Here is a 16,451-nt window from a genome sequence, read left to right as displayed (position 1 = left end):
AAAATTCTGTAATATGGCACATATAGGAAGATGGTCAGAACACATCTGCCTTGAATGCCAGAACCAGAAAGAACCTGAATTTGGTAAAGGATTCAAGCCGAGATCTGATCGGAAAAACTTTACCGACACAAGCACAAGCAGGGAAGGACCACATACACATTTTCCTCGAGGACACAAAAAACCAAAGATTCCTCGACAAAACTAAAAAAGGAAATGTGACCCTCCACTACAAAAGCAGGACCACCACCATGTGAGTGGTAGGAACAAGACAACCACTAATTAGTGGTAAAAGACAAATGGACCACCAATAAACAAATGGTGGATGACTCAGCAAGCATTGGATACCAATCCAAAAGGAATCCAATAAATTAAAAAGTAAATTAACTGGTCCCGAAAATTCATCTATAAATAAAAACAAGATGAAAACCAGTTAAAGACACCAGAATCAAAACTTAAAAATGTATCGAATATATTTGAAAGTTTTGAAGAAAAGATTAACACACAAGAGGAAAGAAGCTGAAGCTCTAAAATCCATAGCCCGAATGTACCGAGAAGATGGAAAAGAGATCTCAGCTGATATATTTGAAACTCATCGACAATGGTATCTCCATGAGATAAAAGAGGATGAGAAGTTGATGTCCAGATTAATAATCTAGACAGGGACCCTTCAACCACTACATGGTCCCCCAGCAAGCTGTAAAGGTTAATGAAGATTTGAAATCCGAGTTTCAAATCCGAAGAAGCCTTCTATAAATAAAGACGGAAGAAGGAAGTGAAGATCATAAAATATTTTCTCCATTTCTTTCATACAAGGTTGTAATATTTTCTTTCAAAGTTTTATGTGTGTTAAGAGTTCAGCTACGATAAGTAGCTAAAACAAGTTTCTCCTCCTCTACAGGAGGTTACTATGTAATAAATAAAAGTTTGTGTTTGAATAAAAGAGATCTTTGCTCTCAGCCCCTCTCATGTATTATTTTCAAAATTTTGTTTTATACTGTACACTCTAAGGTAGGAAACGAATTAGAGTTGTGCTAAGTACTGCTGAAGGAATCTGCGTCGGTAACCATCGGTTGCGATCGCGTGGTTGGACTGTGAGGAGCAGTCTGTAAAATACGGTGGATATAACCCGGTGGTACTCCGGTCAAAAAGGTATAAGATTTAATTTATTTTACGGAAGCATGATGGGTCGTTATTTTAAAAGAAAAATCAATTATTTAAATTTAAAGCATAAAGGGTATTTTGGGAAGATGGGTACTAAAACAAAAGTTGAAAAACTTTAGGTACTGAAACCTAAGTTGCCCATAGAATTACGTATTATTATTATTATTATTATTATTATTATTATTAAATGATTGCCGCCACCATTGGAGTAGAATATTTATGTCCAAGATGGATTGTGGCGTGAATTTAGTTTGGTGGTTGAATACCGTTAAAGACAACATACTAAACCCTACCATATATAGTATTCAATTTTCATTAAGTCCGCACAACTTCTAAAAATATCAATCACAAAATAAGTCATCCAAAATCCACACAAAACTTTTAAATATAACTGGTTGATATTGATCAAAACCTCAATTTTTAATTATATCATATATAAAACTCGCGCGAGTGAAATATTAATTAGAATAAAAGAGGAAGTTAAAGTCACCATATATTGTTATAATAATAATAATCTATGATATATGATTAAGATCTTAAACATAAACCAAAAATTGGTGTTTTTTACAATATTTGAAATACGAGATTCAATATTTGTTAAGATTGGAATTTGAACTTAACTCAATCCCAAAAGCTAGCTCAAGGGGGATGATTGTCCAATCTCATATATACAACTCTCAGGTTATTTAACCAACCGATGTGGGACAATTAACACACCCCTCTCACGCCCAGGAATGAACATATCAAGCGTGGAGTTTACAAATGACCCAATTATGGACAGAACGAGTAGCCTAATTATAGGCAGTCCAACACATAACGGTGGAACCTGGCTCTGATACCATGTTAAGATTGGAACTTGGACCTAACTCAACCCCAAAAGCTAGCTCAAGGGGGGAGGATTGTCCAAGCCCATATATAAACTCTCGGGTTATTCAACCAATCGATGTGGGACAATTAACACTATTAGGTATAGTTTGGTACATGAGATAAGGGATGGATTGATAAATAATCCTCCTTATCCCATTTTGATACATTTTTAAAAAGCTCATGATAATATCATGGGCCCTTGATAGATAATTTTTTAGAGGGATAAAATGTTCCTTCTATTAGGTGTGATAATTTTAATATAATGATAAAATGTACTACAAATGACTTAATTACCCTCACTTTACAAATGATTTTTATAAATCTATGCTAGTAGGTAGAAAATAAAATTAAATAATTATTTTTATTTATTTTTATATATTATATAATATGATAATTATATAAATGATTTCTAGGTAATTATATTAATAATTTTTATAAATCTCAATAAAATTATTAGTATCACTCGATAAACCTTAAAAATTGATATTTGACTTGACTCACAAAATCAAGGGCTCAATTATCATATTATATAATATATAAAATTAGGTAAAAATAAATAAATCATGCAAGCACTTTCGACGCATGAATAAATAAAAAATATGAACTCAAACAACAACTTCGAAATTATAAATTTTATTATGATAAGGTTAATTTTGTCATTACAATCTAATATATAAATTTAATCACTCTTATTAAAATCATACCAAACATTAAATATAATATCCTACATCTTATTTATCCTTAACTTATCCTCATATTATTTATCACATGTTTATCCTATCATGTGTACCAAACTATGCCTTAGAACAACCATAAATTTGATTTAAATTTTTTAGATTTAAACTCACAAAACAAGCTATCACATAAAAAAACGATTGTATTAATAAACCTCATATATCCCATAATATATATTTAATGTTAATTGTTCATCTCGTGATTTTCAATTAGGCATTCGCAACCAAGTTTTTGTTCGGATATTCCAAATAATCCGACACCATTTGTTAGGTCCAAATCCTTATCGGGCTTCGAGTGAAGTTGGCTTGTCTCAAACGCAGGCCATGACTGGTTACGATTATTATTTCTAACATAAAAGGGCTTGCAAGCACCAACTTCATTTTTATTTTTCTGATCTTTTTCAAAAAGTCACTCGAGTTTAATTACCTCGTTTCGACCAAAAAAATATATGAAACTTTGAATAAGTTGAAATGATTTTACGTACTATGATAATAGCGACATAACCACAACCCCATGTTTGGAGGGAGAAAAATTTTAAACAATTTTTTGTGAATATACTTGAATATTGCATTGAAATTTACTATGAAGATATGGTAAAAATAAACTATTGAAAGCAAAAAAAAAATTGTTAAAAATTAGTAATTGTTCTATTGGAATAGTGATTGAAACATGACCTTTGTATTAACATATAGTTTAAAATATTTCAATTGTATTGTTACCGTCATCTATAACTTTTGGTAAAATGATAAAGTATCAAATAATAATGACGGCTCAAATACAATAGATGAAATTTTATTTTGAAATAGAAAATGCTTATGCCATTTTAATCGAAGTGTAAAAAGAGAAAGGGAAAAAACACCACGATATCTAATTGAATGAGATCCGAGGGTGTATTATTGACGTATATTATTTTTTAGATAAAAGTTTTATAGTAGTGTGATAAATATAAGATTACATCCGACTTTATGAATTTGAAGTTGTGTATTTAAAATTCTCCAGGATTAAATCCACTTGTTTATTTGGGTAGAGAATCTCAAACCCATTCAGCAATGAATTTGAAATATAAAATAATTATTTTTGGAAATCATTATGATGTATTTCAAATAAGATAATCTCGAGAGCGATATTACAGATCTTTATTTTTGAGACGAGTCAACGGTCAATCCTTCTTATATTACAATAATAAGTAATATTTTTTATATAAAATTTTTTACTTTTTATGGGTGATCCAAATAGGAGATTCGTCTCACAAAATCGACTCTAGCGTAACACATATGAATATTGCTTATATTTACAATAAGTAATAATTTTGACATAAAAACAATAATTTTTTTATAAGTGACACAAATAAGAATTGACTCATGAGAATATTTCACAAAATTTTTTGTTATATCAAATTTGTTATAATATGAAGTAATCACAAATCTTTCCGTCACATAATTTCTCAAATCCAAAAACAACGAACGAAATTTCTACGTGGTTGATTGGATGAGGAGACAAGTTATTGTGGTGGGTTCACACTTTTCATGTTCCACACACCAAATAGCTATGGCGTGTTTTTTTCCCCCAAACTTCCCGAGGTGTCGATAGACTGGTATTTGTTCTCAATTTCAATTTTTTTTATAATATTATTTATATTCACTCAAATATTTCTTATCACAATTTATTTTATTAAAGCGCTCTAACATATTAATTTTTATAATAAAATATCAGAACCTAAATATATCTAAATATTCTGTAATCTATAAAGATTTGTAAGATGCGTACTTGTTTTTACACCCCGTATGGGCGGTTTGTTTCACCCTACCCATGCAGGCACTGTCTGCACGGGCAATTAACGACTCGGATCACTCCACATGAGTGATCCGGGCCCACCTCCCTGTAAAAAAAAAAAAAATATTGGCTCGGAAAAATCCGAGCCGTTGGATCGACCCCTGCGGGCAGTGCCCGTAGGGATAGGATCGAACGAACCCGTATGGGCCATATCGGTTCCGTGATAAAACACTGGATAATTAAATTAAGGTAAAAATTTGTGTGAGACGATTTTCAGGATCGTATTTTGTAACACATATATCTTATTTGGGTCATCTATGAAAAAATATTATTTCTCATGCTAAGAGTATTATTTTTTTATTGTGAATATTGGTAGAGTTGATCCGTCTAACAGATAAAAATTCGCGAGATCATCTTATAATAGACCTACTCTAAATTTATTATCTTAGATTAAAAATTTATCGTAACAGAAGAATTCAATAAGAACAAAAAAGGTGTTAAAAAAGGTTGAGCTTTATGTAAATAATAATTTTAATATAATAAGTAATATTTTGTTATGAATGATTTAAATAATATATTCGTATAAAAAACTGACTCACGAGAATTTTGGTAAAGAAAACCTAATGGGTTGGAAGTGCAAATGTATGTGATCACGTAGCATCGGTAGCAAGCTTTCGGCAGGTGGTTTTGATTTTGATCACCAGAAACGCAGATTCCTTGTTCTCCTCTCGAATATTCTGCCACGTTCACAAAATATCAATTTGACGTTTTATTGAAGACAAAAATTTAAATTAGAAAGAAATTTAAAATTTAACAAAAGATAGATATACACATATTTATTCTATTTTGTTTATTAAGTAGAAAAATATTCAAAAAGAAAATTCACTATCACCTTTCTTTTACACTTCGCAAACACTACTTATATATAGTAATATTTGGGCACATGATTGTGCAATTGCACAAATTATTATTATTTTTTAACAAAAACAAAATGGATGATAAAATGAAAAAATAGAAAAGAAAAATACCACCACCACCACAAATGGTAGTCTATCCCTTTTTTAATATATACTATTTTGACGCTGCGTTTGTGTTAATATAATATAATATTTGGTTATATTATGAGATCAAAATATATATAGAATAGTGAGAGATACATGTAATATATAATAAAAATATATATAAATAAAGAATAAAAAAATATTTCAGATTGAACCTATAACTAATAAAAACATGACTATATCTCTAACTATCTTACAAAATCTTTTCATTATAATTACAAAAAGATCTAACTAATTTGAAAATTTAATATATTTTATCTTATCAAACTTAAATTCGCACCCGTTAACTTCGAAAATTACATAGACATCCTCATATTTTTTTAAAAATTACAATGACCACTTTTGTTCGAGTATGGACATTTAAAAAATTAATTTAAGGAAAAAGGTTTAAAAAAAGTGACAATTTTTGTTCTGTATATATACACTTTAAAAAATTTGATTTTTGTTTTATCTAAATTTGATCTTAATTTTAATTTATTTACAATTTCAATCATTTTTCGTAAAAATGATGATATAACATTACATATGTGAGTTTCACGTTGATGTTACATTTAGAAAAATACTAATAAAATTGCAAAAATAAAGGATTAATCTTGAAGTCAATTAACATAACAAAATTTGTAATTTTTCATGTAAAATAAAATAATTTAGAGAATGATTTTATATATATATAAAAAAAGAAAAATAGGTGCCACGTTATCTCGAACGTCGCACTCCACGTCACACCTTAGAATCCAAAAACGAGGATGTCCGACGTGGCATCACACTTGTCTCTCCCTCTTTCTTCGAAATTAACAACCAAAATTCCCCTCTAATTTTTTTCCAAATTTTTAAATTTTAATAATATAATATAGTCCATAGTTATTGAAGGAAACCAACGGAATATGTTAGCCGTCAAAATCCTAAAACAGAGCACCCTCTCAATTCACAAATTCACCCTTCGTCGGAAAACTCATTAGCATTGAAAGATCCAAAACAACGATGAATTTCAAGCCGCTGGAGCCGCGCTCAGCCTCATCGGCTGGGGCGTCATCCGGAACGAGAGGCTCGGTTGTGACGGCGGAGAAAGCTCTCTCCTTCATATCCAAGGGTTGGCGGGAGGTCCGCTCCTCAGCCGACGCCGACCTGCAGCTGATAAAGAACCGAGCCAATTCCTTTAAAAATATAGCCGACAGAGAATTCGAGAATTTTCTCAACTCGGCTTCGAAATCACAGTTCAGTGTTCCCACGATTACCGCGTCTGCTACCATGAGCCCCGCTCCGTATGCGGAAATGGACTTTGTGAAGAAGCTGAAGCCGAAGATTTCGGAAATAAGGCGGGCCTATTCGTCTCCGGATTTCAAGTTTTATCCGCGGCCGCAGATTAAGCTTGATTTGCCTGCAATTAGGGACGCGATCGTTTCGGAGGTGGATGAGGAGGATGAGAGAGAGAGGTTTGGGAGCTGGAGTAGGGTTAGGTTTAAGGACAGTGAAAGAGAGGAGGGACAACACGGGGAATCATGGGAACCTATAAAGACCTTGAAGTCGAGGCTCAGAGAGTTGGAGCAAAAGAGTTCGAGTGAGATCATAGAGGGAATAAGGAACAGCGAGTTCGTGGAGAAATTAAAGTCAAGTTTGGTAAGTGTTTTTTCGTTCTTTATTTATGTGTATTTTGTATGAGAATGGTTTTTTCATGGTTAGTTTGATCGAGTGATTGGACACTAAGGGTCAAGTAATGTAGAGTTTAGGCAGTCTTTTATTATGAAGCGAAGCTCTTGGTGCTTACTTTATAATCTTACAAAAATGAATATAAGTAGAACACTGAAAATGTTAATTGTTATTGGAAGTGTAAATTGTTTTTCCGTAATAATATTTTGTTTTTCTTCCTACCATCTACAACTCTGTTCGATGGCTTTTATTCAGTTTGTTTCTTTTCTTACTCCGTGAGATAGCTAAACATGAATATTCCATGTTTTCAGGCTTCAGCCACAATCTTATTTTCTGATTATCGTGGTCATTCCCTTCTGACAAGTTACTGTCTTTTATATCATCTTCTATTGCACCATTTTGTTGACTGACTTTCTTGTTTTAACTTGATTTGAACTGCTTCATTTGGTTTCATTTCGTTAGCTATTTTGACACTGGATTTCTTTGAACAAATTTTCTTTTTATTTCGCAGAAATCAATTTGCAAGGAGACAAATGAGTCAAAGGTTGGCACTTTCTTCAGAAATTATATGACATGATATTCCTAGATATTTCTGGCATTCTGTATTTTGTAGAATTTTACTTCCCGTGGTTTTTATTGAAAGAGAAGAATAATGATGTTAACAAGGTTAGATTAATAAAATCTGGAAATATCTGGAAGTATTTTTTTGTTAAAAAATATAATCAAGTGGTAATTTGACCACTTTCATTGAAATGCCATTAAATGTTGTGCTAGTCAATTCATCCATTATATATTCTCACATATTCCGCCACTTTGCTAAATGCTTTCTCTTCTTTTTTCTTCTACCTGATCCAGGATGTTCCACCCCTGGACGTGCCAGAACTGCTAGCATGTTTAATTAGGCAGTCTAGTCACTTACTGGATCAACTCGGTATTAATAAAGGTATGTAGTTTTTTATGCGATAAGTTTTGTTCTATCTTATTGTTAGCTTGAAAGTTCGATTAATATCCCAAACACTTAGTTTTTATATTTATCTAATTGATTAAGTTTACTCGTCAAGTTTATTTTTGTTTCGTGTTTGCTGTTATAATATGTTTTTTGTTGATTTCTTCTGGGAGCGGTTGTAAAGTCTAGGAGAAAGCTTTTCTTGAATTCGGATGTATCTGTACTAGTATTCTCATTATCCCTGGAGATGATATGTCCCTACATGGTGTACAAATGAGGGCAATTTTAATTAATTATAACACGATTCTTTTTACTCACTAACCTGGCTATAACCCTTCTTGCATTTTGGTTCCTGAGTTGTGGTAATGTAATAAGCATTGTAATGTTTAAGCATCGGAATCTTATAAAATTACCTATTGTATTGCAGATACATCTTGGTCAATATCTTGTGCCGCGAGTCGTCTTATTTAATTTTTTGCATTTTTTATGACTTGCATCTCATTCCTTATTGTCAATGTTTTTTTCCCAGGTTGTTTTATGTTTATAGAGTGACTTCCTTAGAAAAGTGTAGTTGTTCAAAGCTGTTTTGGGAACCATTAAAATCTCTCTATTCTTATTCAATCGATCAAGGATGGTGAATTGTATCGGGTTTTCTCAGGGTTTTTCAAGTTGGGTCTTTGCTTCAACAATGTTGCTGTGAATACCTTTATCTAGTTTCTCGTTACTGGACTCTATAGGATGCTTAATGCTGTTGTATTCGTTGCATTTTTATTTTGGTGGCAGGAATATCAGACAAGATAGTGGAAAGCCTGTGCAGCAAACGCAAAAGTCAACTTGTTTTTCGTTCGATACCTTCTGGAGAGTCGTCTATTGTTGAAAGTGAGAACATCAATGATGAGTTAGATTTAAGGATAGCTAGTGTTGTGCAAAGTACAGGGCATTGCTATGAAGGTGGCTTTTGGAGTGATGTAGGAAAAAATGATGTTTCTGATAAGAAGAGGCACGTGGCAATTGTCACCACTGCCAGTCTTCCTTGGATGACAGGAACAGCTGTAAATCCGCTCTTCCGAGCTGCATATTTAGCAAAATCAGAGGAGCAGAATGTTACACTCTTGGTTCCATGGCTTTCCAGATCAGATCAAGAGCTCGTTTATCCCAATAATCTTACTTTTAGCTCCCCCGAGGAGCAGGAAAGTTATATACATCGTTGGCTTGAGGAAAGGGTTGGTTTTAAGGCTGACTTCAAGATATCATTTTACCCTGGAAAGGTAGTTTCTGAAAGAAGTTATTTTTTTCATGAGCTAGCATTCATTATGCAGAGCTAAAATAATTCACGTGGATGGATATCTTATAAAACTGTTTCTACATCAGCTAATTTAAAATACTAACTACAGTCAAATACCATATTGTATGTCTATTGAGATTGAAATTATATAATTTTTTTTTACTATTTGTTTTGTATTTACTAGTTTATATTTTAAAAAATAGAGATTATATCAAAATTGAGAATATTATAAATGGTTTTTTTTGTAATACTTGTTCATAATTAATTGGAATTATTATTTAAATAGTATATATTTTGTTGTTTTTAAAATTCATGGTGTTTTATAGTAATTCATTATATTATAAACTAGAATTTAGAGGTATAGTGTTGAAATGAGTAGGGTATAATAGTCTATTATAATATAAATTAAGTGAAATATATCATCTCTTTTATTACTTTTGTTTTAGCATGTCTATTACTACTTGAGCACTACCTATTATAATATATCATCTCTTTTATTACTTGAACATGGTTGGCTGTTTATACAATTCTCATATCTCATATGGATTCAGCGTTTGATTCGTGATTTACCTTTCTTGTTAATATCCTTAGTTCTCAAAATCAAGGCGGAGTATTATACCAGCTGGAGATACATCTCAGTTTATATCATCAAAAGAAGCTGACATTGCAATCCTTGAAGAACCAGAACATTTGAACTGGTATCATCATGGGAAACGGTGGACAGATAAATTCAACCACGTGGTTGGCATTGTTCACACAAATTATTTGGAATACATCAGAAGAGAGAGGAATGGTGTGCTCCAAGCTTTTTTTGTCAAACACATAAACAATTGGGTTGTGAGAGCTTACTGTCACAAGGTACTGGCCTTTACTAAATTAGTTTTATCTGAGTTCTTCCTAATCCTTGTCTACACCACTATAATGTAGTCTAGTTTTTCAACAAATTAATTGGGTACCTAAAATGAGTTGTGGTGCTGGTTTATGGACCAATTTAAAGTTCGATTCTGTTAATAATTATGGAGTTCATTGCTCTCTGTAGGTTCTCCGCCTTTCTGCTGCAACTCAGGATTTGCCTAAGTCTGTAATTTGCAATGTTCATGGTGTAAATCCAAAGTTCTTAAAGATTGGAGAGAAGGTAGCTGCTGAAAAGGAGTCTGGACAGCAGACCTTTTCAAAGGGAGCATATTTCTTAGGCAAGATGGTTTGGGCAAAAGGGTACAAGGAGCTTATAGATTTGCTAGCAACACACAGAACAGATCTTAACGGCTTCAACTTGGATGTATATGGCAATGGAGAGGATGCTCATGAAGTCCAGAGCACTGCCAAAAAGTTCAATCTAAATGTCAACTTTATGAAAGGCATAGACCATGCAGATGATTCCCTTAATGGGTAAGTGTCCTGAATATTCTTTTCTTTAGGTGTATGCACATTACTCCGATATAATTTCACTTGCGTTATTGGCAGTTCAAAATCATATTCCACTTTTGACGACATGTATTGATTTGTGTCCTCTTTTGTCACATGAAGGAATTATCTTCCAGTTTTCACTAGGAATTTTATGTTAGGCATTAAAAACTTTGAATCGCGATTCAGTTATGGGTTTCTGTAAGCTTATATAATCTATTTCTCGGCCAAAATCGGTTTCTTCAAATATCTAGATGGGTAAGTATAAGATGCAGAACTCAGTACCCTGGGGGTTTGAAACATGAAGAATAGCTTCAAAATTGTCAAGGCTTAAATAAATGTGGTGGCGTGGCGTCGAATAATTGCTGATTAAGTACATTAGGACATGGTTACAATGCAGACTACGGAACTAAATCACCTTTTGGAACCCTGTGATTTCTGTTTGTAGAAAGCTCAGACCGGGTTTCCCTGGTTCCCAAGCAAACTTAAATTAGTCAGTTTTCTCAACCTTGCCAATTCGAATTCGTTCGGCTATCACTTAGCTAGACATTTCATTAGTTAGACTTTTTTGAATCATTATTAACTCGTCTCATTAAGCTGTCAACTCGATTTCTTGAGCGACAATAATATGTGAGCATTAATATTTTACCTAAAAAGACCGGTCATAACTCTTCTGTGATTGTATATATTTTTAAATATTTGTTTCCATTTTACGAGTATTAGTTTTGCCCGCAGTTACAAGATCTTTATTAACCCAAGCATCAGTGACGTACTCTGCACGGCTACAGCTGAGGCCCTCGCCATGGGTAAATTTGTTGTTTGTGCGGACCACCCATCGAACGAGTTCTTCAGGTCATTCCCCAACTGTTTGACATACAAAACGCCGGAAGACTTTGTTGCGAAAGTGAAAGAAGCTATGGCCAACGAACCCCAGCCTCTCACCACCGAGCAAATCTACAACCTTTCATGGGAAGCCGCCACTCAGAGATTCATGGAATATTCAGAGCTTGACAAGGTCTTGAACAACACACACAACACATATACCCAAGGAAATAACAATAGTGATATTAAAAAATCAACCTCATTGCCGAACGTGTCTGGAATGGTAGATGGATCATTGGCTTTTGCCCATCATTGTCTCACCGGAAACGAGTTTCTTAGGTTGTGTACGGGTGCGATCCCTGGTACGAGGGACTACAACAGGCAGCATTGCGAAGATCTTCATCTCTTGCCACCACAGGTAGAGAACCCGATTTATGGTTGGTAGATAGGAATTAACTAGATCGTGAACCACTTCACGTTTGATACATAAATGATGTTTTTAGGGTATTACATTAGCTTGGAGTTGATGTATTTCGGTTTTGTTTTATTCTTTTTTCCGTTGTTTTGACTTCTGTAGTTATCAAAGGTAAGTTGCTGTGACAGACAGTGAAATGTAAATATAAGCTAAATTTGAAGAGTGAGTCTAATGTGAGACCGTCTCATGGATACTAATATGTGAGACGAGTCAACTCTACCCATATTCACAATAAAAAGTAATACTCTTAGCATAAAAAATTATACTTTTTCATGTATGACCCAAATAAGAGATCCGTCTCACAAATTCGACCCGTGAGATCGTCTCACACAAGTTTTTGCCAAATTTTGAAATACGTGAAGTGGCCGCCACCGAGTTTCATTTTTGATTAATTAAATTCATACATGTATAATTTGTCGTTCTTGTTTATCACACATTTTTGGGGCAAGGACTGCAGGAACAGGCTGTGGGACTTAGCTATTTAACTCAACTTTTACTGAAATACTGAAATCTCAACTATATAAGAATCGGAAATTATTAAAATAACCAGACTAGGTGAAATGATAGTAAGGAATGAAGTTATTTTTCATACCTTGTGTTAGCTTTTGGTAAAATAGAACCAAATTGAAATATCCGATATTTTTAAAATTCTAATATTCAATTTTCGAAATAGTTGAATCCAATTTTCCAAATTAATCGGAGTCTAACGAGTAATAATTGAATTGATACTTGTCGATTATAATGGAGCTAAAACATATATTCTAAAATCTTTATGCGAGGAATAATGAATATTGATTTTGCATGATCGATGATTTATGCAAGTATATTATATTTTCCTGTAGTTCAAGCTCGCTTCAAAACCTAATTTTATTATATATACCCTTAGTCGGTCAGTCTCAGTTCAAAGCATTGTCATGAAATATCGGACATCATCGACCCGATTTATGCCCAAAATGAACATATAGTTTTGTACATGCGTCATCACATAAAAGTTTTCCCCGACATCCAAAAAATCATATATTTACAATCTCCGTCCTAATAATTTCTTCATTCGCCACAAGACAACCATCGTGCATGGTATGCGACCGTGTATATATCGTTAACATGACTCATAAATGTCCCAAGATGTTTGTTTTGGAAACCGGCTTTTTGGGAAAGTTCGTGGACAGATCCAGAGATTTCATCGACACGCTTAATGATGTCGATGAGCATGGAGGCAATCGCGAGTAGTTGCATCATTTCTTGGATATCTTGTTGAGGTTGAGAGATGTTTTTGAGGATGGATTCAAACTCATCGGCCGCGGATTTGGAATTTTGAACGTGGGTTTGGATAGCTGACGATGGAAATTTAAGGATTTTCATGGCGGAGGCTAAATCTTTCAGGACTTTGGCAGATTCTGAGCTCATAGTTGTGCATGGCTTTTGGAGTTTCCTGCAAATTTCTGATGCAGCCTGCATAAAATTTATCAATACTCCATCGACCAAGCTTTTTTAATGCTCTTTTACTATGTGTACTAATCAAATCTTGAAAGACATTCTAAATATTAAATCATTAATTTGTGTGTGTTTGTACACACACACACACACACACACACATGTGATATATACCTTCAGTTTGGAGTTAACAGCGATATCCATCAAGAGCTTTGATATGACAGGCACACTCACTGGCAAAGGCACCAATCTTCAAATATTGTTTCCATGGATGATTGAATCTAAAACCCCCGTGCCCAGGCTCCCACCAAGCAAAATTTGCCTTCAATATATGAATTTCACACGAAATAAATTATCTATTATTGGACAAAAACATCGATGAAACTCTAACAAGAAATAACTAAATATTCGTGTATATATGTATTTCCCTCTATAAAAATGCTTAGAATTATATATTGTTACCAAAAAATTAATCGCAGTCAACACTCAAATATTATATTTAGATCCCAAAAATTAATAGCTTAACCAAAGGTTTTATAATGTGATTTGAATAACTAGAGATTTTCCACTTACCAGAGATTCCCTGTTAGTTTTGGAACCAAGTACGCTTTTATAGCCCTGGAGGAATGACTTGTCATTGTTATCACCTGGAGAATAAAAATATTCTCCCCCAAAACCTGGAAAATTGATCAAGCAAGATTTGAGAGACCCGACCCGAGAACCCACAACAAAATTTCCCACACAAAAATGGGTCATAGTTCATACCATCCAAGTATGAAGCAAGCTTTTCAATATCTGTAGCAACCTGGTCATGCAGATCTTGACCCGCCCAAACGGGGCAAACGAATATGGATAATATCATGCAAGTTGCCCCGCCAATGAGAATTGTTGACAACCTTTGATGCGCCAGTTGCAGGATTTCGGCCACCCGGAAACCCGAGACCGCCACCAGGGCGAAGGTCAAGATAAATATAGTTACTCCATAGTCGCATTTCCTCTTCACACTCGGGTAAAATCGCGTAAACGTAGCCGTTGTTGCTGCATGTGTTCGCAAAGGATAATATACAGAATAATTAATTTATAACATAAACATAATATATATTTGATTTCCAGAAAGCGAGAATATTAAAAAATATGGGTTTTTATTTTAAGCAAAAAAAGAAATATCGTAAAACGATAATTATTATTTATACATTGTACCTAGGACAAAAACCGAAATTGCAAGAACGACGGGTTCTCCCCTCTTGCCACAGAGATTGGCCAAGTACTCGGCTCCAATTCCTAATGCGCCAGCTACCATTGTTGCACAACTTCTGTTCAAGCTTTTTGATAGTGTTCCACCTAACTCAAAAACAAATGACAAAATAAATAATGGAAAATTTACATATTAATTACTTATTATGTAAAGTGGCTTTCTAATTAGTATTCGGTATCTCCTAAATTAGCATGATATATATTAATCAAATCACAATTGTGAGTGGTAAATATTTGGATTACAAACACACATATATATAGAGTTTGGTATGTTACACATTAGTTGTGCACACATATGTGAACACCGTTAAGGAAGGTGATACATACTCACTTATTGTATGTAATGAAATATATCAAAATTATACATCTAATACGTGAATGACATGTTATCGATGCTCACATAAGTGTACAAGGTGGATATCTAACATATCAAAACTCATATATATTTTTAACTTACCGACTGTATATTCGAACACGACGACGACGGTCAGAATAGCCCACATCCCTGCCTCTCCAAATCCATCATATAGAGGCCTAAAGTAGTATAACAAAGATACTAATGTAAGAGCCAATCCAACTTTCATCGAGTGTACAATTCTTCTTGGATCATCTTCTCCGATTAATTTTGTCGTATTCGCAAACTCGACTGATCTCGACCTTAAAGTCGTGACCGCGCCTTTAAGATAGTCATGCGTGCATGATACAATTCCATGCTTAATATCTTGATTTGATGGGTTGATCGTCTCCATAGGCAGAAATTTTGATAGAGTAACCAAGCCAAGGAAAGTTGTACGAGTGAATGGTGTGATCCCCTTGATGAAATAATGTGGAAGTATGATATTGATTTTGTGCGTGATATGGTCATATTGGGAAATGTGCAACTTACGTCAAAAAGTTCAAAATTATAAAACAATTAATGTACGTAGGTTTATGTCTTAATTGTATGTTAGAACCGAGAAAACCCTCATAATTAAGAGCTTAGTTGCACGAGCTTAAGCACTTGGGCCAATAATATCATTCAAACCATTTTTTAACACACGACAATATTTAACAATTTTATAAAATATTTTTTAAATTCCTTCGTGATAAAGATTGATTCCATCCTCCAACCAAATTTTTTTTGCTAAAATCCAAAGTTGACATCAATAATGAAGATAAATATGAAGCAAATTCATTTATTTTATCCAAAACCCTCCACCATCAATAATTTCACCGCCTTAGGGTTATCTAACCCATCTCTCTCGTCTCTCCGTCCCGCAGCCTCTTCTTCCTCGCCGGCGCATCCTCCGGTGATCACGATTGTGAATGAAATGGAAGGAGAGACATAATTTATTTTTTTCCTACATTTTCTTTTTAAATATGATTTCATTCGTTTATTTCTCCAAATAATTTGTCCATAATTTTTGGGAGATTTTGATTAATTTTAATTATCTCAATATCAATCATCTTTACTGTGTGTGTGTATCTATCTATTTTGGATTTTATGAAATGGTCAAAGTACAAATTTCGATAAGCTGACTTTCTGAATTTAAACGTACGGTTAGCTATTCAGCTACCACGTACGGAAGTGAGATTTATGGAGCTTCG

General features: G+C 33.7%; 2 protein-coding genes across 2 annotated transcripts; one reads left to right on the top strand and one right to left on the bottom strand.

Annotated features, from left to right (window-relative positions):
- The first annotated feature begins 6,475 nt into the window (after positions 1-6,475).
- On the top strand, positions 6,476-12,336 carry LOC140842640 (digalactosyldiacylglycerol synthase 1, chloroplastic-like). The gene is made up of 7 exons (XM_073210690.1): positions 6,476-7,214; positions 7,756-7,788; positions 8,100-8,187; positions 8,974-9,458; positions 10,067-10,333; positions 10,515-10,864; positions 11,615-12,336. The coding sequence occupies exons 1-7, from the start codon at positions 6,579-6,581 to the stop codon at positions 12,144-12,146; spliced, it is 2,391 nt and encodes a 796-aa protein (XP_073066791.1). The 5' UTR covers positions 6,476-6,578; the 3' UTR covers positions 12,147-12,336.
- Positions 12,337-13,223: 887 nt separating this feature from the next.
- On the bottom strand, positions 13,224-15,613 carry LOC140803699 (aluminum-activated malate transporter 8-like). Its single transcript, XM_073159593.1, has 6 exons — positions 15,322-15,613; positions 14,811-14,951; positions 14,376-14,648; positions 14,184-14,287; positions 13,803-13,932; positions 13,224-13,648 (listed from the first exon to the last, which is right to left on the bottom strand). Exons 1-6 carry the CDS (start codon positions 15,611-15,613, stop codon positions 13,224-13,226), a joined length of 1,365 nt encoding a protein of 454 aa, XP_073015694.1.
- Between the last annotated feature and the right edge of the window lie 838 nt (positions 15,614-16,451).

This window comes from Primulina eburnea, chromosome 10 (assembly GCF_022965805.1).
Source record: "Primulina eburnea isolate SZY01 chromosome 10, ASM2296580v1, whole genome shotgun sequence".
Taxonomy (NCBI): domain Eukaryota; kingdom Viridiplantae; phylum Streptophyta; class Magnoliopsida; order Lamiales; family Gesneriaceae; genus Primulina; species Primulina eburnea.
The sequence above is the reverse complement of the archived record's forward strand: the minus strand, read 5'-3'. Positions and strand labels throughout refer to the sequence as shown.